Here is a 26,742-nt window from a genome sequence, read left to right on the forward strand (position 1 = left end):
ACAAAGGAGGAGTAATTTAAAATCTAAGACTAGTGAACTTCTAAATACATATATAAAAAATACTGATATAATCGATGTATGGAGATCTGCTAATTCAGTTGGAAGGGAATACTCGTTTTACTCTTCGGTACATAAAACTTATTCAAGAATTTATTATTTTTTAGTGGATATGAAATTAATGCCATATACAAACAATCCAACATACCACATTAGTAGTATCTCAGATCACTCTCCGTTGACATTTTCAGAAAAATCTGAGGGAATGCCAGGTAAAAAATCTTTTTGGAGGTTTAATACACATATTTTAAATGACTTGCAATATTTAAAACAACAAATGAAACTTTTTTTTGATACAAATGATACACCAGGTACTTCGCCTTCTTTATTATGGGAAACTTTTAAGGCATTTATTAGAGGAATTATAATTTCATATCAAAGTTTTCAAAATAAAAAGAAGACAGAACAAATGTTGTTAGAACAAGAAATCGGACAGTTAGTTAGATAATGCTAAAGATTCCACGACAGATAAACACAATAAGATAATATTACTGAAATTTAAGCTTAATCGAATTTTATCGGCAAGCGTAATAAGACTATTCCAAATTACAAAACAGGAACATTTTGAGTTCGGTGACAAACCACATAAGCTTTTAGCTCGCCAATTGAAAAAACAAGAAAAGGAAAATACTATAACTAAAATTAAATCAGAGAAAGGTGAATTATTAATACTACCTAAAGATATTAATAATAGATTTGCTCAATTTTACCAAAATGTATACACATCTAAAATTAAAATCGAAGATAGTAAAATTAAAAAATGTTTAGATAACTGTAATCTTCCAAAACTGGACCTTTTGCAACAAGAGGAACTTTGAGCTCAAATTACAATTAAAGAAATAGGTGAAACAATAAAATCGTTGAAAAATGGTAGGACACCGGGACCAGATGGTTTTAGTAATGAATTTTATAAAAGATTTCATGAGATAACGACCCCTTATTTATTTAATTTATACTCCCATGCTTTTAAAGAAAACAAACTACCTGAAACACTAACAGAATAAACTATTACGCTTATTCCAAAAAAAGATAAAGATTTAGAAGATCCGGGCTCATACAGAGCTATATCACTTTTAAATACAGATCAGAAAATCTTAGCAAAGACTTTAGCAAGAAGATTAAGCAAATATATTAGTAAATTGATAAACCCTGATCAAACGGGGTTTATACCCAAAAGATACTCATTTAATAATTTGAGACACCTGTTTAATATAATGTACTCGCATAAAGTAGAGGAAGAAAATATATCAATTATTTCTTTGGATGCAGAGAAAGCATTTGATCAGGTAGAGTGGCAATACTTATATAAAGTACTGCAAAAATTTAATATGGGAGAGAATTTTATAACATGGTTAAAATTATTGTATGATAAACCAATGGCAAGAATTTTAACTAACAACATGTTATCTCAAAATTTTCAACTATCAAGGGGTAATAGGCAGGGATGTGCGTTACCACCCCTGCTATTTGCCCTCATGATAGAACCCCTGGCTGAAAGTATAAGAATTCATCCAAATATTCAGGGGTATAATACCAGGGACTCAAAGAATAAAATCTCATTATATGCAGACGATATACTTTTATATATTGCAAAGTCACAAACGAGCATACCAAATTTATTAAATTTAATAGAGGAATTTGGGTCTTTTTCTGGATATAGAATAAACTGGAATAAAAGTGAAATCATGACATTAAAACCTCAAGAACCTACACATTTATTGAAGTTCCCCTTTAAAATCGCAACAGAAAAATTTAAATATTTGGGTATTCAGATTACCAGAAAATATAAAGCATTATTCAACGCTAATTTTAAACCTTTATTAAATAAACTTAATACGCTGATTACATTTTGGAAAACACTTCCTTTATCATTATTAGGTAGAATAAATGCAATAAAAATGATCTTCCTACCACAATTACTATACCTATTTCAGTCTATACCGGTATATATACCAAAATACTAAAAAAAAAAATTAGACTCTAATATTACTAATTTTATTTGGAACTATAGATCACATAGAATTACAAAAAAACACTTATGTAAACCAAAAGAGGTCGGGGGACTTTCACTTCCGAATTTTATGTATTATTACTGGGCAGTGCATATTAAAAATATAATTTATTGGCTGGATAGTTCTACCCAACAGACAGAATGGATAAAAATGGAGAAAGAGGATTGTCATCCTTGTAATATAGGAACGATCCTCTTCTCCCCGAAAAAACTGAATAACACAATATATAAGAAGAACCCAATTATATATGGTACAATAAGAATTTGGAAACAAATAAAATTATCTTTAAAATTAAGAAATTTATCATTGTTAATGCCAATAGCGAATAACCCTTTAATTAAACCATCTCTTATTGATAAGTCATATAACCAATGGGAAAATCTCAGAATTAGGATCGGGGATATGTACGAAAAGGGAAACCTATTATCATTCCAACAATTACAATTAAAGTTTAAACTGAAAAACAACCAATATTTTAAATATCTTCAGATTTGCGATTTCATGAAAAAATATATACCTGTACAAGGATAACAAAAAATAACTCCAGAATTATTGGAAGAAGCAATGAATATTGAAGCTGACTCACAAAAATTAATATCATATTTATATAATAGTATTCTAAATATAGACCTACCATCGACAGAGGTACTTAGAGAAGAGTGGGAACGGGAACTAATGATAAAAATTACGAAGATTACATGGGAAAAGTACTTGATATATATTCACAAATGTTCGATTATGTAAGATATAATCTAATTCAATGTAAGATTTTACATAGATTATATTATTCAAAAACAAGATTGAACAAATTTTATCCAAATATATCCGCCATTTGTGATAAATGTCTATCCCAAAATGCAACTATAATGCACTCTTTTGTTTCCTGCATAAAACTTTATAGATTTTGGAGTGATATTTTCGAAATATTTACAAAATTATTTAAGATAAGAATGGAACCTAATACTGAAATGATTATATTTGGCGTAATGGAAGATGGGAATAAATTGAACACATCTCAAATTTTATTTTTTAACTATGGTTTAATAATAGCAAAAAAATTAATACTTAAATATTGGAAAAATACATCAATACCAACGCTTAAAATGTGGATTGCAAGTATGTTGGACACCGCACATCTTGAGGAAATGCGATTCCTCCTAATGGATAAATCAGACCAATTCATAACGAGTTGATCTCCATTTGTCGTCTTTTTAGAATCATATGGTGTAACACAATTGTAAAAAATAACTGTTTCAGGACTGGACGAGGGATGGTCAAGATTATAAACAATGATCTCCTTACTTTTTTTTTTTTTTTTTTTAAATGTTTTATTCTCTTTTTTCTATTTTCTTTCTCTCAACTTTCTTCACTCATTCGTCTTTTATCTTTTTCTTCACACATTATATATGTCACGTCTTTCTATCCTTTACTATCTAATTTATTTTTATTATTCTAATCCTTCTTTAATATAACACAAAAAAAAAGCTGTACATAAAATGTATTATGAAAATATATATTAGGCACTTTGCCATATGATTGTACTTCTAATAAAATAAAATATTAAAAAAAATAATGGGGCTGTCCCACTGTACGAGCTAATTCAAGAGTTCTCCCGAGTTTCCCCTGATTCGAACACGGAGAATTACGGTAATAGCCGCTCGTAGGTACTCGGGGCTCTCGTGGACATTTTTCAACATGTTGAAAAATCTTCCCGAGTCTTCCCGAGCTTACCGTGTACCTGCTGTTAGTGTTACGAGCGTTCTCCCAAGCTCCGACGTACCCGCAACGTATTTTCTACGTCCTTACCATGGGTTTGATTTTTTTTTTTAACTCGGGGGAGCACTTGAATTAGCTCATACAGTGGGACAAACCCATTAAGCTAACAGTAGGCACAAGCAATCATAAAATCAAATAATGTGTTAGCCTTTATTGCTAGAAGTACAGTTGGATTAATAGCAGTTCATTTGCACAAAAGGGAAAGCAGTAAAAATGTAACATTTTCAGGTAATTCCACCCCCTACTCCACAAATATATCTGTACCTTTGTTTCAATTTATCTCCATCATTTAGACAATAGAAAATAGGTGCAGGAGTAGGTCATTCGGCCCTTCGAGCCAGCACCGCCATTCAATGTGACCATGGCTGATCACCCACCATCAGTACCCCGTTCCTGCCTTCTCCCCACATCCCTTGACTCCGTTATCTCCGCTCAAAGGCTGCGAAAAAGCTGGCGGGGGAGAACCGCGGAGTTGCGGGCAGCCAGCAGCGGCCAACGGTACACCAATCTCCCGTAATGGGAACAGCTGTGCCCGCGGCCAAATCAACACCACGGCCGGGCGGTAAATCGAAGCAAAAAACTGACAGAGTCGTTGACTCCGATGAGTCTGACTTTGAACAGCCGCGAGCGGCCAGCGCCCGTGAGCATTGGGGCCGGTTGGAGCGGCTTGAGGAGCAGCCGCGAGCGGCCAGTGCCCGAGAGCATTGGAGTCGGTTGGAGCGGCTTGAGGAACAGGAGCAGCTGCGAGCGGCCAGTGCCCGAGAGCATTGGAGCCGGTTGGAGCGGCTTGAGGAACAGGAGCAGCCGCGAGTGGCCAGTGCCCGAGAGCATTGGAGCCAGTTGGAGCGGCTGTTGGAGCAAATACTCCAAAGTGGCAGGCTCCGGGAGATGGAGACTAGTCACAGTGGGCAGCTAGTAAGTCCTACAGCAGTACCTCTTGTAGGGCTGCACAGTGCTTCTCCCTCATCAGAGAGGAGTACGGGGGGTCAATTCTGGGCTGATCCTGAAGAGGAGTGTGCAGAACATACTCCTCTGTGTGCATGGGGTGCAAGAAAACCTATTGGATATGGTGTCCCAGTTCATTCAACCGGACCAAACTGGCCAAAACCTGGAACCTAAAATAGCTGCAAGTATCGACTACATGTCATTCAATCAGCTACAAGGACAGGCATTATTGGACACCACAGCAAGACACTTACCACCAGGGAACTGCAAATCACTGAATGTTCCCAGTGTCAACCAGTGTATTTAGAAATATGTCGGAGCATCAATCAGAGCCAGGGACTTGAAACTACAGAAAGTTCTGAAAGTCCTAACAGCGGGAATTACGGCTTTCGCCCGCACAATCAACGAAAAAGACATGACACAAGATCACCAGGATGCACTGGCTTTATTTTGCAACTCCCAATACGAGTTAAATAGTATTAGGAAGAGTGCCATCCAACCGGCTTTAGACCCCAAAATTTGCAGGCCTGTGCAAACCTGGAACCTCCAAACCACCAATATTACTATTTGGAGGTGACTTATCCAAACAGGTAAAAGAACTTGACGCAGAGACTAAAACCCTGGGGCTCATTAAAGCAACGTCTAAAAACTACTTCGGCCAGAAACAGCACCCCTACGCACCCACCAGTCGGACAAGACAAACTGGTGAAAGCTCGAAGGCCAGGTACACTCAACATCGGTCTTTTTTAGGCCATGGCCCAGACCGGCCTTCCTGGAAAATGCACAAACCCCCAACACCGACTACAGACCCAGACACCGACGCCTCAACGTCCACGGAGGATACCGAAAAAGTAATAAACCTACCACTGGTAACCATGGAGGTAGGTGGGTCTGGTTCCTTACGAATTGAAGGGAGCATGGAGGTTGGTGGGAGATTACACTTCTATCTGGATGCATGGAATAAGTTAACTACCGACACTTATATTTTAAGCAGTGTCCAGGGTTATACCATAGAATTTATACAAAAACATAACCCTCCAGTTCAGCATGTTCGTAACCGAATGTTCGTGCTTACAGGCAAAGAAAAATCAAAACCACACGCTGAACTAAAGCGGCTTTATAAAAAAGGAGTAATTGAGAAAACCCAACACGAATCACAGGAATTTGTGTCCAATATCTTTATCAAAAACAAGAAAGATGGTGGTTGCCGCATCATCATAGATTTGACTAATTTGAATACTTTCGTACAATATATTCATTTCAAGATGGAAACCTTTGTTACTGCTAAGCAATTGATTTCCAAAGGTTACTACATGGCAAGCATCGATTTAAAAGATGCTTACTATACAGTACCCATAAGAGGTGACCACAGATGTTATTTAAAATTCAACTGGATGGGTCAGCTCTGACAGTACAGGGCACTATCTAATGGGCTAACATCAGCTCCCAGGCTGTTCACTAAAATTTTGAAACCAGCCCCTAGCGTTTCTGCGGAAACAAAAACACATGGTAATGGCATATCTAGATGACATACTTATTGTGGGCAAAACTTTGGAATTGGCTACACAAACGGTAACAGCCACAAAACAATTATTTGAAAAACTGGGGTTTATCATCCATCCAGTTAAATCTAAATTAACGCCTTCAACCACAATGGATTATCTGGGATTCACCATTAACTCAGTTCACATGTCAGTGACTTTGCCGAAAGAAAAGGTTACAGCCTTAATAGAGGCTTGCAGCAAAATCATTGACATCACTAAACCATCCATCAGACTGGTAGCAAGGATAATTGGCAAAATAGTGGCTGCGTTTCCAGCCACACAATTCGGACCTTTACATCATCAAAATTTACAAAGGGCTAAAATACGAGCTCTCAAAATTAATGGTGGTCATTTTGACAGACCAATGAAGCTACCAACAGAGGCCATAATGGAACTAAAATGGTGGAACTAAAATTGTTCCAATCCAATCATTATCAGCAAACCGTCTATGGTACTACAAACTGATGCCAGTACACTTGGTTGGGGTGCTACCAATTCCATCTCCAGCTGTGGAGGGAGATGGAATGCACAGGAGGCATCATTATTACAAACACTGGGCATAAACTACCTGGAAATGTTAAATTAAATTTCTTTATTTATATAGCACATTTTTAGTCAACTTGCATTGACCCCAAAGTGCTTCACATAATTACATCCACACACAGGCAAAGGTGGGTGAAGTGTCTTTCCCAAGGACACACACAGGCAAAGGTGGGTGAAGTGTCTTGCCCAAGGACACAACGACAGTATGCACTCCAAGCGGGATTCGAACCAGCTACCTTCCGGTTGCCAGCCGAACACTTAGCCCATTGTGCCATCTGTCGTCCCTGACTTAAGGCATTCCATGGCCTTAAGTCATATTGTTCTGGGTTATATCACCAGCATGTTAGACTACAAATTGACAACACCACTGTGGTAGCATATATCAACCGTATGGGTGGAAACAAATCGACATCATGTGACAATCTGGCCAACACAATTTGGCAATGGTGTATCCAGAGAGATATTTGATCCTGGTGGCGGCGCGACTCGTTGCAGCGGCTCCTACAGCCTGTCTGTCTTTTTTTTATTTTTTGTCTAGTTAAATGTAGTGTTTGGTGTTTATTTGTTTTTTTTAATACTGGTTTTTAAATGTGTATATGTGGGGGGCGGGGGAGGGGGAAACCGTTTAAAATCTCTTCCCTGTCCGGGAGACCCGACCTTTTCCCTGTCGGGTCTCCGTTGTCGTTGGGGCCTAGCACCGTGGAGCGGCCTCCAACCTGAACGACCCGGGGGCTCGGGAGACTGCGGAGGTGCGGACTACTCACCATCGTGGGGCTGGCCGGCCTCGGACCGTGGGGAGCGGTGGTGACTCGCTGCTGCGACTCGACTCCTGGGGCTCGGAGGCTCCAGCAACGCAGCCGCAGGTCCGGTGAACTGGGACATCGGGAGCCCGCGGGTCCGGGGGGAGAGAGAGACCACTTCCCGGAGCTCCTGCAACGCGACTTCTCCAGCCCGTGTCGCGGGGTTGGAACGACCCGGAGCGGGGACGTACATAGTCCGGCGCGGCTTCGTGGCCGTGGGACATTCCAGCGCCCGCCGGGGGCTCCAACTTCGAGACTTCTAGACCGGGAGCGGGGCCGTAAATCGCCCGGCACTGCCTAAAATTGCCGTGGGACTTATCATCGCCCGCCTGGGGCTTGGACATCGGGAGAGACATGGAGAGCAGGGGAGAGAAAAGACTTTTGCCTTCCATCACAGTGGGTTCACTGTGATGGATGTTTGTGTGAACTTAATTGTGTGTATGTCTGTAGGACATTGTTTTTGTTTGTATGGCTGTGGAAACAAAATTTCGTTTGAGTCTCACTGGGGCTCAAATGACAATAAATTTGTATTGTATTGTATTGTATTTGGATATCAGCTACCTACTTACCAGATAAACTAAATTTAGTGGCAGACACCAGGTCACACAAATTCAATGAAAACACCGAATGGATGTTGGATAAAAATGTATTTGCTGAAATTACAGCACAGTATGGAACACCAGATATCGATCTATTCGCATCCAGGCTCAATCACCAGTTATCGAACTATGTTTCATGGGAACCAGACCCTGCGGCAGCGGCAACAGATGCATTTTCGCTGCATTGGGGGAAATTGTTTATTTATGCATTCCCTCCTTTCTGCCTCATCAGTCGGGTATTAAGGAAAATACAGCAAGACTCTGCGTCTGGTATTTTGATAGTACCCGATTGGCCTACTCAACCATGGTTCCCGGTGATACTCAACATGGTATTAGAACCATGCATCACCATCCATCATAGACCTAATTTACTGGTTCATCCCGTAACAAGGGAAAGTCACCCATGTCATAATTATATAAACCTATTAATTTGTAGAGTTTGAAAGCACCTCTACTACACCTGGGACTGACGGACCGAACAGTGGATATTATTTCAGCGGCCCACAGACAGTCCACCAAAAAACAGTACTTGGTGTACATCAAGAAATGGGAAATGTACTGTCACAACAATAACATCACCCTCAGATCTATGAACATCCCGTCTGTTCTGGAATTCCTGGCAAGCCTCCATTACGATGAGGGGCTCAGTTATAGTGTCATCAACTGCGCCAGAAGTGCTCTGTCAACATACCTGTGGCAAGGAACAGAGCGGCATTCTGTTGGGACACACCCCCTGGTAACTAAACTCATGAGGGGCATTTTTAATGTTAATCCCCCAAGAACCAAGTACTCCCAAATATGGGATGTGAGCATTGTACTGACCATGTTAAGAAACTGGTCTCCAGCTACAGCTCTGTCCCTACAGAAACTGACTATGAAAACAGTCATGCTGATGGCCTTGGTCACGGCACAAAGGGTCCAGTCGCTACAGAAACTAAGGCTGGACAACATGACTACTTCATCTGGAAATTTAACTTTTCACATCAATGAATTAGTCAAACAGAACAGACAGGGGTCAGCAGGCCTAAAAATAGAATTCAGGGCCTACCCGACAGATGATCGTCTCTGTATTGTAACACACTTACTATTATATATGGAGTATACCAAGATCATCAGAGGCAAAGAAATGGCACTTTTAATCAGCTACAAACAGCCACACAAAAAGGTGACAGTCAGACCATCTCGAGATGGCTAAAACAGGTCCTAATAAAGGCTGGAGTAGACACTAACATTTTAAAATCTCACTCCACCAGGGCTGCAGCTACATCGGCAGCTATGAAGTTGGATGTTCCTATGGACCAAATCCTCAAGACAGCAGGATGGTCAACGGAGAAAACTTTCCAACGATTTTATAACAAACCAGTAATTGAACCTGGAACATTTGCAGAAACAATTTTAAGTTCTGTAATATAATTTTACCCCATAAATAGGGGCTATAATTTTGTGTTAATAAATTTATCGTTGGTTTTTCAATATCGTATTGATGTCTAATGATGTTAACACTATTCTCCCCATAATCAAGGCAGATGTGATGCATGGACTCATTTCCACGGCATGGAATCACAGAGCTTTAAAATCTTCACGTAGTCACTCACGTGACTCCGAAGTAAAATAGTAAGATTAAACGAGAACTTACCAGTTCGAAGTTTGATCGTTATTTTATGAGGAGTAACGTTGAGGGAATACGTGCCCTCCGCTCCCACCCTTGATCATATACTCAACTAGTATCTTCTTCTCTAATCTTACTATGTTTAGTCATTACAGTTATCTGTGATTTCACACCGCTGCTTTGAAGAATGACACGCATGCGTCCTGGCGGGGTTCTTCTTCACGTATTCCCTCAACGTTACTCCTCATAAAATAACGATCAAACTTCGAACTGGTAAGTTCTCGTTTAATCTTACTATTTCTGTTCACACTGCTGCATTTTAAAATAATTGTTACCTTGACAACTCTGATTATACAGAAATTACCCATTCTCTCCACTTCAGCCTTTAAACAGAGAGTTCTTGACCCGAAAATGTCAGCTGCTTCCCTCCCAACTGGGGCTGCCTGACTAATTGTGTGCTTCCTGCAACCTCTGTTTTTGCTTTAGATTTATGCATTTGTAGTTGTTTACACCAAATAAAGTTTTAGATATTGGATGAGGTCAATGATATGCTATAATTTTCTAGTGACAAAGCAGTCTCAAGGGAAAACATGGCCTATTGCTGCTCTGTCTTTTGTTAGGAGAATACAAATTGGTCCCATTAAAATTATCTATTCTTGGCATTCTAGGGAAAAATACTTACTACAAGCTAACAAAATACAAAAACTATTGAATCACAAAAGTATAATCTGAAAAGTATCATTTGGTGCTCTAGGCACCAAACTACTTGCTTATTGTTTTTAATTTTCTAAAAGTAGAAAGATTGCATGGAAAAACATGTGCATATAATTTAATGCTTCAGCATATTTAAAAAAAAGATTTGTTAAAAGATGCACCTTAACATTATTTCCATAGTCAGAAAAGCCTTCAGCTTAAAGCTGGATTTGCATGCAGAAATCGGAGGTTTAGAGGCACTTGGGAGTGCTAGTGCAGGATTTCCATGAGTTAATTTGCAAGTTGAATTGGTAGTAAGGAAGGCAAATGCAATGTTAGCATTCATTTTGAGAGGACTAGGGTATAAAAACAGGGATATAATGCTGATGCTTTATAAGGCACTGGTCAAACTGCATTTGTAGTATTGTGAGCAGTTTTGGGGCCCATATCTGAGGAAGAATGTGCTGGCATTGGAGAGGCTCCAGAGGAAGTTTACGAGAATAATCCCGGGGACTATTGGGTATATTGGACGTATGATGACCCTTTGAAGGCACTGGGTCTGTACTTGCTAGAAGATGAGGAGGGACCTCATTGAAACTTACCGAATAGTGAAAGGCCTGGATAGAGTAGATGCGGAGAGGATGTTTTCACTAGAGTCTAGGACCAGAGGGCATAGCGTCACAATAAAAGGCCGTACCTTTTGAAAGGAGGTGAGAAGGAATTTCTTTAGTCAGAGGGTGGTGAATCTGTGGTATTTAGTGCCAAGTCAATGGGTATTATTAAGGTGGAGATTGACAGATTCTTGATTAGTAAGGGTATCAAGGGCTATGGGGAAAAGGCAAGAGAATGGGGTTGCCAGGAATAGATCGATCAGCCATGATTGAATGGCGGAGAAGACTTGATCGGCCGAATAACTCAATTCTGCCCCTATGACATAACATATGAACCGAGTTATGGTAGCATAATGACACATAAAAGAGGATTCATTTTAGAATGAACAATAGCATGCTTTTATTCAAATTGAGGACAAAGTTTGTAAATAATTAAACTGAAGGAATTAATTACTGCTAAATAAGTCTGTTGATTAATGGTCCAATAGTATATCCAACTAAAATGGAGACATTTGAGCAACAATCTAGGTTTTCCAGCATGATTGAACAAGTAAAGTTTTAATATCTGCATCTACCTAAACATTGGAACAATTAAGAGCAGATTTGTGCGAGCAGAGAAATGATACTGAAGCAGATTCCAGAATATCTGCTATGAAAAACAGAAACGGAATAAAAGTCTTCTGTCATATAACACAGTTATTTTTACTGTAAGAGTTGTCAGGGAATTGTGGTATATAATGAAAACAATAAATTGCTTAAAATTCAAAGGTTAAACAATATATTTGGCCTCTTGAGTGATAGACTCTTTCTCCTGCCATGGAAGCTTAATTGTAAAGAGTTGTGTCCAACAATTGAAATACCCTAATCACAGTTACACCAACCACATTAATTATCAAACTTGCAACACTTTTACCCTGCTGTTTTGTAATTTTGGGACATAACTGCTATCAATAGATAATAGACAATAGGTGCAGGGGTAGGCCATTTGGCCCTTCAATGTGATCATGGCTGATCATCCCCAATCAGTACCCCGTTCCTGCCTTCTCCCCAAATCCCCTGACTCCGCTATTTTTAAGAACCCTATCTAGCTCTCTCTCTCTTGAAAGCATCCAGAGAACCTGCCTCCACCGCCCTCTGAGGCAGAGAATTCCAGAGAGAAAAAGTGTTTCCCAGTCTCCGTTCTAAATGGCTTACTCCTTATTCTTAAACTGTGACCCCTGGTTCTGGACTCCCCCAACATCGGGAACATGTTTCCTGCCTCTAGTGTGTCCAAGCCCTTAACAATCTTATATGTTTCAATGAGATGCCCTCTCATCCTTCTAAACTCCAGAGAGTACACGCCCAGCTGCTCCATTCTCTCAGCATGACAATTAACCTTGTAAACCTACACTGCACTCCCTCAATAGCAAGAATGTCCTTCCTCAAATTAGGGGACCAAAACTGCACACAATACTCCAGGTGTGGTCTCACTAGGGCTCTGTACAACTGCAGAAGGACCTCTTTGCTCCTATATTCGATTCCTCTTGTTATAAAGGCCAACATGCCATTCGCTTTCTTCACTGCCTGCTGTACCTGCATGCTTGCTTTCATAGAATGATGTACAAGGACCCCCAGATCCCGTTGTAATTCCCCTTTTCCCAACGACGCCATTTAGATAGTAATCTGCCTTCCTGTTTTTGCTACCAAGTGGATAACCTCACATTTATCTGCATTAAACTTCATCTGCCATGCATCTGCCCACTCCCCCAACCTGTCCAAGTCACCCTGCATTATCATCTAAAATGAAAAGGACATGCTATTAAGGCAATATGTACATGTAGTCAAACACTCAAGAATCTCATTAACACAATTTTTCTTGTAAGAAGAGGTTGGACACAACTCATTACAATAAAGCTTCCACGACAAAAGAGTCTATCACTTCATCTACTGCCCGAACCATCATAAAGGGCAGAATAGAAGTTGTGGCCACTGAAGATGTTGAAATATATCAAGGCTAAACATCCAATGGACATCCCCAATGGCACAGAACGGGTAAGAATTTCAAAGACTGAGAGACAGCCAGCTCCTGCTGGGAGAACTTTGAAGAACTCCACAACTGTAAATGTCTTGACAAGTGTCCTGAGCTCCATCTCAGTGCCACTACAGGCAGACAAGCCAAAAGGTCTTTGTGGGCTGAAAAACAAGAACTTGGAAGCCGATGGTATCATTACCCATGTCCTTGAAGAGGAAATTTCAGACATTCACTTCCCAAATCTGTGTGTGAGGAACATGCAGACTTGATGATCATAACCATCTTCAAGAAAGGAGGCAGGTCTATCTGCAGGAGGCAGGACTGCTGCATTAACCACAGCTTTTTCCAAGTTGTCTATCTCATCATTTAATGCTAGGAACATTGTAAGAAAGGTGGATGAACTTAGAGCCTGGATTGACACCTGGAAGTATGATGTTGTGGCGATCAGTGAAACATGGTTGCAGGAGGGCTGTGATTGGAAACTAAATATTCCAGGATTTTGTTGCTTCAGGTGTGATAGAATTGGAGGGGCAAGAGGTGGAGGTGTTGCATTGCTTATCAGGGAAGATATTACAGCAGTGCTTTGGCAGGATAGATTAGAGGGCTCGTCTAGGGAGGCTATTTGGGTGGAACTGAGAAATGGGAAAGGTGTAGCAACACTTATAGGGGTGTATCATAGACCGCCAAATGGGGAACAAGAATTGGAAGAGCAAATATGTAAGGAGATTGCAGATATTAGTAGTAAGCACAAGGTAGTGATTGTGGGAGATTTCAATTTTCCACACATAGACTGGGAAACACATTCTGTAAATGGGCTGGATGGGTTGGAGTTTGTAAAATGTGTGCAGGATAGTTTTTTGCAGCAATACATACAAGTACCTACTAGAGAAGGGGCGGTGCTGGACCTGCTGTTAGGAAATGAGACGGGCCAGGTGGGAGAGGTATGCGTTGGGGAGCACTTCTGGTCCAGTGATCACAATACCATTAGTTTCAATATAATTATGGAGACGGTCAGAACTGGACCTAGGGTTGAGATTTTTGATTGGAGAAAGGCTAACTTTGAGGAGATGCGAAAGGATTTAAAAGGAGTAAATTGGGACAGTTTGTTTTATGGGAAAGATGTGGTAGAGAAATGGAGGACATTTAAAGGTGACATTTTAAGAGTACAGAATCTTTATGTCCCTGTTCGGTTGAAAGGAAATAGTAAAAATTGGAAAGAGCCATGGTTTTCAAGGGAAATTGGACACTTGGTTCGGAAAAAGAGAGAGATCTACAATAATTATAGGCAGCATGGAGTAAATGAGGTGCTTGAGGAGTATAAAGAATGTAAAAAGAATCTTAAGAAAGAAATTAGAAAAGCTAAAAGAAGATATGAGGTTGCTTTGGCAAGTAAGGTGAAAGTAAATCCAAAGGGTTTCTACAGCTATATTAATAGCAAAAGGATAACAAGGGATAAAATTGGTCCATTAGAGAGTCAGAGTGGACAGCTATCTGCAGAGCCAAAAGAGATGGGGGAGACATTGAACAATTTATTTTCTTCGGTATTCACCAAGGAGAAGGATATTGAATTATGTGAGGTAAGAGAAACAAGTAGGGTAGCTATGGAAACTATGAGATTCAAAGAAGAGGAAGTACTGACACTTTTGAGAAATATAAAAGTGGATAAGTCTCCAGGTCCGGACAGGATATTCCCTAGGACATTGAGGGAAGTTAGTGTAGAAATAGCAGGGGCTATGACAGAAATATTTCAAATGTCATTAGAAACGGGAATAGTACCTGAGGATTGGCGTACTGCGCATGTTGTTCCATTGTTTAAAAAGGGGTCTAAGAGTAAACCTAGCAATTATAGACCTGTTAGTTTGATGTCAGTGGTGGGCAAATTAATGGAAAGGATACTTAGAGATAATATATATATATAAGCATCTGGATAAACAGGGGCTGATTAGGAACAGTCAACATGGATTTGTGCCTGGAAGGTCATGTTTGACTAATCTTCTTGAATTTTTTGAAGAGGTTACTCGGGAAATTGATAAGGGTAAAGCAGTGGATGTTGTATATATGGACTTCAGTAAGGCCTTTGACAAGGTTCCTCACGGAAGGTTGGTTAAGAAGGTTCAATGGTTGGGTATTAATGGTGGAGTAGCAAGATGGATTCAACAGTGGCTGAATGGGAGATGCCAGAGAGTAATGGTGGATGGTTGTTTGTCAGGTTGGAGGCCAGTGACTAGTGGGGTGCCACAGGGATCTGTGTTGGGTCCACTGTTGTTTGTCATGTACATCAATGATCTGGATGGTGGTGTGGTAAATTGGATTAGTAAGTATGCAGATGATACTAAAATAGGTGGGGTTGTGGATAATGAAGTAGATTTTCAAAGTCTAGAGAGATTTATGCCAGTTGGAAGAGTGGGCTGCAAGATGGCAGATGGAGTTTAATGCTGATAAGTGTGAGGTGCTACATCTTGGCAGGACAAATCAAAATAGGACATACATGGTAAATGGTAGGGAATTGAAGAATGCAGGTGAATAGAGGGATCTGGGAATAACTGTGCACAGTTCCCTGAAAGTGGAATCTCATGTGGATAGGTTGGTGAAGAAGGCTTTTGGTGTGCTGGCCTTTATAAATCAGAGCATTGAGTATAGAAGTTGTGATGCAATGTTAAAATTGTACAAGGCATTGGTGAGGCCAATTCTGGAGTATGGTGTACAATTTTGGTCGCCTAATTATAGGAAGGATGTCAACAAAATAGAAAGAGTACAGAGGAGATTTACTAGAATGTTGCCTGGGTTTCAGCAACTAAGTTACAGAGAAAGGTTGAACAAGTTAGGGCTTTATTCTTTGGAGCGCAGAAGGTTAAGGAGGGACTTGATAGAGGTCTTTAAAATGATGAGAGGGATAGACAGAGTTGACGTGGATAAGCTTTTCCCCACTGAGAGTAGGGAAGATTCAAACAAGGGGACATGACTTGAGAATTAAGGGACAGAAGTTTAGGGGTAACATGAGGGGGAACTTCTTTACTCAGAGTGGTGGCTGTGTGGAATGAGCTTCCAGTGAAGGTGGTGGTTTGTTTTTATCATTTAAAAATAAATGGGATAGTTATATGGACGGGAAAGGAATGGAGGGTTATGGTCTGAGCGCAGGTATATGGGACTAGGGGAGAATACGTGTTCGGCACGGACTAGAAGGGTCGAGATGGCCTGTTTCCGTGCTGTAATTGTTATATGGTTATATGGTTATCACAAGGATTCATCTTGATTGCCTCTTCTCACCAGTCAAACATTTGTTCCCTAACCGTGGCATGGATTCATTCTATCCATCTAGAACCACAATAGGCATTATTTCTGGCTCACAGCAACTTCATAAGCATTTCAGAAAGCCATATCATTATACACATCCTATTTAAATATAAAACCTTTGATTATCAACTAAGAGACACCGTAATGTATTCTGATTTGGCTACCCTCAGTAATTTATCACCATACTACTTTGCTGCAAGAATACGATAATGTTACCCAATAGGTCCACAACGGGCCTAATCTCAGTGCAGCCTAAATATCAAGCGAGGCTATGTCTGCCCCCAGATTTCCTCATTTCCTTGAACCTCATCCCCCACAGAAAGAAATATCCTCAGAAAAAGCCTTCCACCATCCTCTTCTACTGTGTAACGCTGCTATGACAGCAAACGTCCAGGATGAGATAACAAAAGTCCATGGTGAGACAGCAAAAATGTGCATAATCTCAGGAGACACCCAACACACCATGAAAGCAGATAACGATGACATTTACTTTGGGACGACAGCTTTTGGCAGTCTGAGAAAACAGGTTTAAAGATCAAGACCTCAAAGACAGCACAAAGCTCACGTCATGTGACAACAGTGAACACTAGCTCCTGTATCTTTTGGAGACAGGAACAATCTCCAGCAAGCACTTTAAAGCAGTGGAGAGGTACCATCAACCCATATCACAGAACCCTGCAAATCCAGAAAAAAAACAATGTTAGCATTCTTTCCCAAGCCCAACATACCCAGCTCTAATTGCACGCAGCTGGGTCAGTCAGGCGAGCCCCAAAATTTGCATGCCTAATATCAGAATTGCAAAGCACTCAACGGCGAGTCTGTCTTACCAAATTACCAGGAGATACTCAAAGCCTTCTTGAAAAAAGTAACATTCCTCAAATTGCTGGGATTCTCTCACCTTTGTCCATTCTAAACAAATTTCAGAACCTTGATTCACTTTACAAGAACGTTGATGCCCAATAGAAACACTGTTAATATACCACTCTTAACTACCTGCCTCCCAGTTCAGTCAAGTGCTTCCTGCCTCATCTGTGGTAAAATCTACTTGTCGCATATTAATCTTATCAGCCACCTCAGAACCCACAGATTGGAGCAGACGTTATCCTTGAATCAAGGCACTGCCTAATAAGAGGTTTACCTCAACCAACATTACAAACTGTAAATATATATCCTTGATAGCTCATTTGTCAATACTCTAATATGTGTAACTAACCACTGTTTGTTCCTTTTATCTCAGTTATTGTGAATATTAACCTCAGCTAATGGAGGAAGAAGACCAGTTTTCCTGTCCGGAAACAATCTCCGAATTGGAGTCAAAACCAAACATCAGCGTAGAGACCACCATCACATAGACATTAGAAGCTCAAATTAGATGACCAATTAGTCATCAGGGCATGGAGATAGAAATGTGAAGTCTGCTGCAGAGAACTTAGATGTTAGCTTTGAAGGAATAGATTATTTTAAAAGTGTCATTAACATATTGCTATATGCACTGGAAAGTTCTGCCAGAGAATATGTACACAATTTCATGGAGCAAAGAAGGCAAACTCACCGTAAGGTTTTGTGCAGAGCACAAGCGACCATTCAGTTTAATATAAAGTATGGTGACCGTAATTCTATTAGCTTTAAAAAAAATTATAGAAAAGGATAGGATTATGGCAAGTCTATTTTTGATGGTATCAGACAGGAACTTTCATAGAAACATAGAAAATAGGTGCAGGAGTAGGCCATTCGAGCCTGCACCGCCATTTAATATAATCATGGCTGATCATCCAACTCAGTATCCTGTACCTGCCTTCTCTCCACAAGGGCCACATCTAACTCCTTCTTAAATATAGCCAATGAATTAGCCTCAACTACATTCTGTGGCAGAGAATTCCAGAGATTCACCACTCTCTGTGTGAAAAATGTTTTTCTCATCTCAGTCCTAAAAGACTTCCCCCTTATCCTTAAACTGTGACCCCGTGTTCTGTACTTCCCCAACATCGGGAACAATCTTCCTGCATCTAGCCTGTCCAACACCTTAAGAATTTTGTAAGTTTCTATAAGATCCCCCCTCAATCATAAGTGGGAGACTACAGGTAAAGGAACATCTGGGTAAGTGGGAGGCTTGTAAAAGAGAGAGAGAGAGAGAGTTCAGGGCTATCATGTTCCTGTTAGAGTGAAGAACAAGGCTTGCAGAAGTATGGATCCTTGGATGTCAAGAGATCAGGAAATCTAGAGGGCAAAATGGGGGCATTAGATGTCCTTGGCAGAAAGGTGAAGGAGACTCCAAAGAGATTCTACAGGTAAATCAAGAACAAAAGAGTAACTAGTGAGAGAACAGGGCCCCGTAAAGATCACAAGATTGCCTACATCTGGAATCAAGAGATGTGCGATGTCCAAATCAAATATTTCTAAATGTTGTGGCCATATTTCAAGACAAACACTGCCTCTGTAATCATAGAAAAGTGCCATCATCAAAAATTAAATCTATATTCATTGTGGGATCCAAGACTACTTTGTATAAATGACATTTACTTCCATCAGATTTGACCTTGTTGATTTAAAGCATCTTAGAATAATTTACAGACATCATCGATATTTGCAAACTATTTTTAATGCTCTCAAAATAACCCTAAGCATAAATGGATAATTTAATGAGAGTCTTCCTTCTTGCCAACTGAATGCTGTGGTTGCCTGACAAACAACAAAATGTAAGTGTAATTTCCTAGCTTCAAAGCCAGTGTTCTTTAACAAAATAAGAACTGGGTCTCTGCTCTGCAATTGGATCCTCGACTTCCTCATCCACAAACCAGTCTGTTCAAATTGGCAGAAATACTTCATCCTTGAAGGCCTGTGTGCTCAGCTCTATACCCATGACTGTGTAGCCGGACATAGTACGAACTCCATCATCAAGTTCACCGACGACACTACTGTTGTTGGGCGAATTACAGATGGTGATGAGTCAGAGTATAGAAGTGAGATCGACCAATTAACCAAATGGTGCCAGCACAACAACCTGGCTCTCAACATCAATAAAACCATGGAACTGATTGTGGACCTTGGAAGGGGAAGGATGAGGACCCACAATCCTGTTTATATCAATGGGACGATGGTGAAGAAGGTCAAAAACTTCAAATTCCTGGGCGTGCATAGTTCCGAAGATCTTTCCTGGACCCAGCACACTGATGCAATTATAAAGAAGGCACATCAGCACCTCTACTTCCTGAGAAGATTACGGAGAGTCGGTATGTCAAAGAGGATTCTCTTGAACTTCTACAGGTGCACAGTAGAGAGCATACTGACTGGCTGCATCGTGGCCTGGTTCGGCAACTTGAACGCCCAGGAGCGGAAAAGACAGCAAAATGTTGTGCCCACTGCCCAGTCCATCACCGGCTCTGACCTCCCAACCATCGAAGGGATCAATCGACATCGCTGCCTCAAAAAAGGCAGCCAACATCATCAAAGACCCACACCATCCTGGCCGCACACTCATTTCACCATTGCCATCGGGAAGAAGGTACAGGAGCCTGAAAACTGTAACGTCCAGGTTCAGGAACAGCTTCTTCCCTACAGCCATCAGGCTATGAAACACGACAACAAATAAGCTCTCAACTACAACAGACTATTATTATTATTGCACTACATTTGTTTATTTATTATGTGAGCACGCGTATATATACACACACACTGAACTTTTTACTCCCGTTATGTACTATGTTTACATATTCTGTTGTGCTGCAGCAAGCAAGAATTTCATTGTCCTGGGACATAGGACACTCTTGAAGACCATTGAGCTTTTTTTGGAAGTAGTGGATCATGATGTAATGTAGAACTATTTACTTTAACATCACCGTATTCTGGTTGTAACTTGCTTTTTAATTCTAACATTACCCAATTTCTACTTTCTTAAGATAATTTATTTTATGATTCCAAAGCTTATACAAAATTTAAAGCATTCAATCTACCACTTCATTAAACAGATCTACTTAGAAAAAAATTGAAGATATATACACTTTAAACTGACTAACCTGAGAATGGCACATCTCGAAGCACTGATGGACCCCAGCCTCTCCAAAGAGATAGCCAACCGCCGTGAGCTACTGCAGTCCGAATCACAACTCTCAGTTCTCTATATGTCAGCCTACGAGACTGACTCTTTGTTCTGATAAGTTCCAAAGGGCTTATGACAGTAACTGCGCCCACTGAAACAGAAAAAAATGTGAAAGCTACAACAAAACTGGAGATGCTGGAAACCTGATATAAAAATGGCAACAAAGCAGGCAGCAACTATGGAGAGAAACAGACTTACTTCGATGTTCACGTCATGGGAACAGAATTTGGACAGTTGGTTCAGAGTCTACTCCGCTATTCAATCATGGCTAATCTGTCTTTTGCTCTGTCACATTTTCCTGACTTCTTTCTGTAACCTTTGACACCCTTAGTAATCAAGAACTTGTCAATCTCTGCAGCCAGCCTGTTTCTCTCTGTGACCTACTTTCTCAATCAAGTACACATTTGTTTCCTTTTATTTGCTACTCTGCTTCTTGCTCAGCCAATCTGACGTCTGCTTCTCTCTATGTTCCGCCTTCTCAATCAAGTACACACCAAATGATTCGGATACTTCATTAACTCATGTTCCTAGGTACACTGAAATGATTTATTTTGGGCAGGGCCTTCAGACTAAATGTCACCTATCCATGTTCTCCAAAGATGCTGCCTGACCCACTAAGTTACTCCGGCACTTTTGTGTCCTTTTATGTTTTGCTACAAGCTGCCTCTGATGTCTAGTGGGAACAATGGGAAACCATAGTAGCCAATTCTCTTTTGGGGCAAGGAGGATTTCATGCTTAGCACTGTAATAAAAAGAGGAAGAAGATTGGACTTTATTGCTTTCCATCAGTGAGGAACGCGGGGAATCCGCTGTAGTGGTTGTTTATGTTAACTTTTATGTAGTTTTGTGTCTTGTTATACATGTATGGCAATTCAAATTTCACTATACCTTAATTGGTACACGACAATAAACTGACCTTGAAACCTTTTCCTTAATTGGAGTTCAACTCAATGTATATTTGACAACAATGCACAACGTGAACTTCTGGACTAGACTTTATTTGGTATATAAATCTAACAGCTATCAAAACTGTCAGCTTTACTGTTCAGTAAAAGAATCCTACAGTTAATTGACTTGCACAAAAGGGAAGCGATGTTATGGTCAGACTATGCCAATTTCTGTCCAATCATAGGTGGTAAACACAGAGATATAAACAGAACTTCAGGAATGGCCATCAGAGTCTGCAAATGCTGGAAACTTAAGCAAGAAACAAAGTGCTGGAGGAACTCAGCAGGATAGGTAGCATCTGTGGAGGGAATGGATGGGTGACATTTCAGGTCAGGATTCTTCTTCAGACTGATGGGGTAGGAGAAAGCTCGATAAGAGAAGTAGAGGTGGGGCGAAGCCCAGGAAGTGGTCGGCAGAAGGGTGGAGATAGTGACAAAGACTAGAGGTGAAAGGGAGATAAAACGGTATTGGATAAGGAAAGAAGAGGAGGAATAAAATGAAGTGCTAGAGGGAGGAATATAGGTGGAGGGCACAGGAGGGAGGGGAGAGAGAGGGGTACCTCGAGCTGTAGCACCGGCTATCATTGGAATAAAGCTGTGATCGTATCCTAGATAAGACCTCATGAGATTCCGCAACTGATCATAACTCGTGAAATAAATAACTGTCGCAGGCACTGCCATTATTCTGTAAAAAAAAAACACCATAAGGAATTTAAAGCACATTGATTTGAGGTAGGGTAATGTAATACATGTTGCAGTTCTAATTTCATGTTGCAATATTAGGTTGCACCTTTTTGTTAATTAGAGAAATAAAGTTTTCTAATTGCAGCATTTTAAAATAGTTGCAGTCTGCAATAATTCCAAGAGGCTACTAGTCAGCTCTTAGACTGAGACTGCCCTTTATATCTAAGATGAAGTGACCCGTTTATTGAGAAAAGCTTAATTCTCCTACTTCCCCAGTGCTAATAAAGGGTCTTCTACCAAAAATATTTACTCTGTTTCTCCTCCTAGATATGGCCTGGCTTACTGAGTTTTGCAAGCATGGCAGTTTTTAAAATCACAGGAAAGGTTTGTGTGTATTTCATAAAATTGTTTCTGGTTACAAATGCCTTATAAACATAAGCTAAGTGAGTCATTAATTATGTTTCATGTACTGATGTTTTCCCCAAAGTGATGTGTATGAATAATACAAGACGCGTATGAATTTCTGAGCTCATGATTACAATGACTTTACAATCAAACCAGCACATGAAACATAATGAATGAGTTTATTGAAGTGTATCAATTTATAAGGCAACTAGAAACAAACATGCAAGCGAGTTGGGAACCTTTTCTATGATAAAAGCAGAAAATGCTGGAAATTTTCTGTCTCTATCTCCACCCTTCCAAGCAGGCCATATCTATGGGAGGAGAATCAAAGGTGACATTTTGGGTAGTGAACCTTCAACAGAACTGCGAAGGAGAATACAAAAAATCACGTTACATTGCAGGTAGGGTGGTGTTGTCGATTTTCATCTCTGGAAGTGGAAGTTATGCCAGATCTTAACCTGCTGATCAAGTCTTCGCAACTGTTAAAGTATTTAATCTATGTTCTTACTCTCTAACTGCACCCAGTCACTTACTGAGCAGATAACAATATTTACTTATCCTCATGGACACCCCAGTTTTACAACACCACCAGACAACCCCACCCACCCCAAGCAATGCTGCTTTCCAAGATATTTCTGCCTCCTTCCCAGGTTCTGGCAAAGGTTCCTTGGCCTAACATATCTGTTCCCCTCCCACAGATGCAGCCTTAATATTTCCAGTTTTTATTTTAGATTTACAGCATCTAGATTAAAAAAAATCATTTTTCTGATCTGGAAATACACTTGTAACTTGTTGAAGAATTGGAAAAGTGACAAAGGTCTTAATTGCCCAAACAAAAATGTTTTGATTTTTTTAATGCAGAATGACAGATCAATATTGGAAGTTTCTAACCTTAAGGCAGCATTATTTAAATGATCTTACAATGTTGGAGGAAGTCCACTCCAGAGTGATCTTATACCCTCATTACGAGAAATTTGAAAAAATGCATCCTGGAATATAGAAATGGAAAAATTATTGCATTATTTCATTATTCTTACATTATTTCAATGATGTAAAACCACCACTTTCAAAAGGGCAGATCCATTACAGCAAATGGGAGTTTACTGTCCTTCCAGAAGTTTGATGTGCTGCAGTACACTTTCAACATATAGATGCACAACTTGTATATTGTTAAACTAAAACAAAACCATGACATTCAGATGTATAAATAATTGTTTATAGTTACGATAAATTGTGATTCAGGACATTGCAAAGCACTTTAGAGATAATGAAGCGCAGAACTTAAAAAACCCAACAGAAAACGCTGAAAAATCCTACATCTGAAATATGAAGATAAAATATTAATTTGATCTGATGAGTTTTCCAGCATTTTCTGTTTTTATTTCAGGTTACCAGTGGATGCTGTTTCTTTAAAAAAAAAAAGGCACTAAATTTGTTTTCACAATGTACAGTAGCAAATTGTTTGCAGAATGGTACAACAATCAGTAATTCAACAGCAAGATCAAATATTTCAGCTTTGCAGCCTTCAAATAATCGGATTTTATGTTCTCCAAGGATGTTCATGGCTTTAGAGCCACAATCTCACAATTTAGAAACTTGCTCTAACCCCCATTGTATCCATGTCTGCACTAATCCACGGCAGCATTTCTCTATGCCTTGCTGAGCATAACAATCAAGTACCCATCTACATGTTTATTAACATAAGGGTCTGATGAAGGGTCTCGACACAAAACGTCACCCATTCCTTTGCTCTGTAGATGCTGCTTCGCCCACTCTTTCTCCAGCTTTGTCTAGCTTCGATTTTTCCAGCATCTGCAGTTCTTTCTTAAACATACATGTTTATTAAAACATCATTATTGTTCCCGCCTCCACCGGCAGCTCATTCCAAATACTAACCACTCTGTGAAAAAGTTACCCATCAGATTCCCGTTAAACCACTCCCCCCTCACAGATAGTCCCTAGTTTTATACTCCCCTACCATGGAAAACAGCCATAAGCTATCTATCCTACTTTTCTATACCACAATCATGGAGTTCCAATTCCAGAAACAATGCGCAAGTACCTGTAGTACTAGTACTTCAGCAGAGGCCTTGCCTTTGTTCCCCTCCGCCCCAACCTCAACAAGTTCTAGGTCCGACACGATGTAGAGCTCTTCTTCCGTCGCCTCCACCTACGTGCCTTTTTCCTATGGGAAGGAGTCCTCACCACCCCTTCTCCCGTCTCCACTGGACCCCCTGCTCTTGGACTCCCCCGGATGGCCCTCTACATTCTTTAGACCTTTTCATTTCCAACTCCCGGCAGGCCATCAACCACCTCAACTTTTCCACTCCCTTACTTACTCTAACCCAGGGGTGGGGAACCTTCTAGGCCATTAAGTGCGGCCTTTTGAATGAATCGAAATTTTGTAGAACAAATCCTTTTATTTTTTATTAAGATGTTTTTGTTCATCTTTTATTATTTTTATTTTAATCTTAAAATGAACGTATTTAAAATACCAAAGAGTAAAAGAAGATTCATCTAAATAATCCTCCCCGACTGACGGCCACAATGAAAACATTATTAAGCCATGAGGGCTATTTTAACACCTGTTATGCTCATGATTTAGTGCTAATGTGACTCTAGAATGTATGTTAACCTCCCTGCCTGACTGAGGTACACCACTGCCTGAAGCTGGTTGACGAGAGGGAATATGTCGGGGAGAAGTCCACGGGCCATCCATCAACTTTTGATAGCAGTGCACATGGCTTTCCATTTGAAGTTGAATTTGAGAATAGTTAAACAGTGTATTTGTTTGACTTTTTTTTATTTTGTCTGCTTAACAGCCCATCATGTCACAAAATAATATACATTTTGAAGTACAGGTACACAACCTTTTATCCGAAAGCCTTGGGACCAGACACTTCTCGGATTTCGGAATTTTTCGGATTTCGTAATGGAAGATTTTTAGCATAGATTAGGTAGGTAGCGCGGGCGGCTTGGAAAGTCTGGAGCGGCTGCCTCCTCCCCGGAGACCGAGGAATCATTGTAAATCATTGCTTAAATGTTAGTCAGTTAGTTTGGAGGGCTTTTATGTGGGGGGGGGGTGAAGAGGGTGGAGGGGGTGAAGAGGGAAACTTTAATTCTTAGTCCCCTACCTGGTCGGAGAGGCGGGGAGCGGGCGATGCCTTACCGGGTCGCTGTGCGGTAAGCTCCGGAGCGCTGTGGCCGCCGACTCCCAACATCGCGGAGCTGGGGCTGCGGGCATCCGACCGCGGGCGGTACCGATTGGAGCTCCGACCCCGGCGAACTCGATCCCTGACTCCGCGGCGCTCCAAATCCAAATCCAGCGCCGCCCGCGGCCGGACGCCCGCAGCCCCAGCTCCGCGATGTTGGGAGTCGGCGGCGACGCAGCGCTGGGATACCAGCGGGGTGCGGGCAATGCCTTACCGGGTCGCCGTGCGGTAAAGCTCCGGAGCGCTGTGGCCGTCGACTCCCAACATTGCGGAGCTGGGGCTGCGGGCGTCCGGCCGCGGGCGGCGCTGGATTTGGATTTGGAGCGCCGCGGAGTCAGGGATCGAGTTTGCCAGGGTCGGAGCTTCAACCGGCGCCGCCCGCGGCCCCAGCTCCGCGATGTTGGGAGTCGGCGGCCACAGCGCTCCGGAGCTTTACCGCACGGCGACCCGGTAAGGCATTGCCCGCTCCCCGCCTCTCCGACCAGGTAAGGGACTAAGAATTAAAGTTTCCCCCTTCACCCCCCCCCCCCCTCACATAAAAGCCCTCCAAACTAACTGACTAACATTTAAGCAATGATTTACAGATGTTTAAGTGTCTCCCCGGTCTCCGGGGAGGAGGCAGCCGCTACAGTAGTACAGACCTGGGTTGACCGTGGGTCGTTTCGGGTCAAGTTTGGCGCCAAACGCAAGCTTTGGTGTGCAGACGACATCCTGGAAAAAATGTCCGGTTTTCGGAGCTTTTTGGTTTCCGGAATTTCGGATAAAAGGTTGTGTACCTGTATATCTAATTGCAGTTTCTTGGATGCGGCCTTATTCTATTACAGCTAACTTAATGCGGCATTCCAACATGAAAAGGTTCCCCACCCCTGCTCTAACCTCTCTCCCCACCGAATGTACAGCCCTC

General features: G+C 41.0%; 1 protein-coding gene across 2 annotated transcripts in view; it reads right to left on the minus strand.

Moving 5' to 3' along the window:
• slc25a40 (solute carrier family 25 member 40) overlaps positions 1-26,742 on the minus strand; it is a 53,040-nt gene that overhangs the window by 13,056 nt on the left and 13,242 nt on the right. For both annotated transcript variants that reach the window (XM_033012997.1, XM_033012996.1), the window contains 3 exons: positions 23,548-23,615; positions 22,098-22,222; positions 20,508-20,681 (listed from right to left, as the gene is read on the minus strand). In XM_033012997.1, coding sequence (XP_032868888.1) covers positions 20,508-20,681; positions 22,098-22,222; positions 23,548-23,615 — 367 coding nt within the window. The remainder of the gene's footprint in view (positions 1-20,507; positions 20,682-22,097; positions 22,223-23,547; positions 23,616-26,742) is intronic.

This window comes from Amblyraja radiata, chromosome 2 (assembly GCF_010909765.2).
Source record: "Amblyraja radiata isolate CabotCenter1 chromosome 2, sAmbRad1.1.pri, whole genome shotgun sequence".
Taxonomy (NCBI): Eukaryota; Metazoa; Chordata; class Chondrichthyes; order Rajiformes; family Rajidae; genus Amblyraja; species Amblyraja radiata.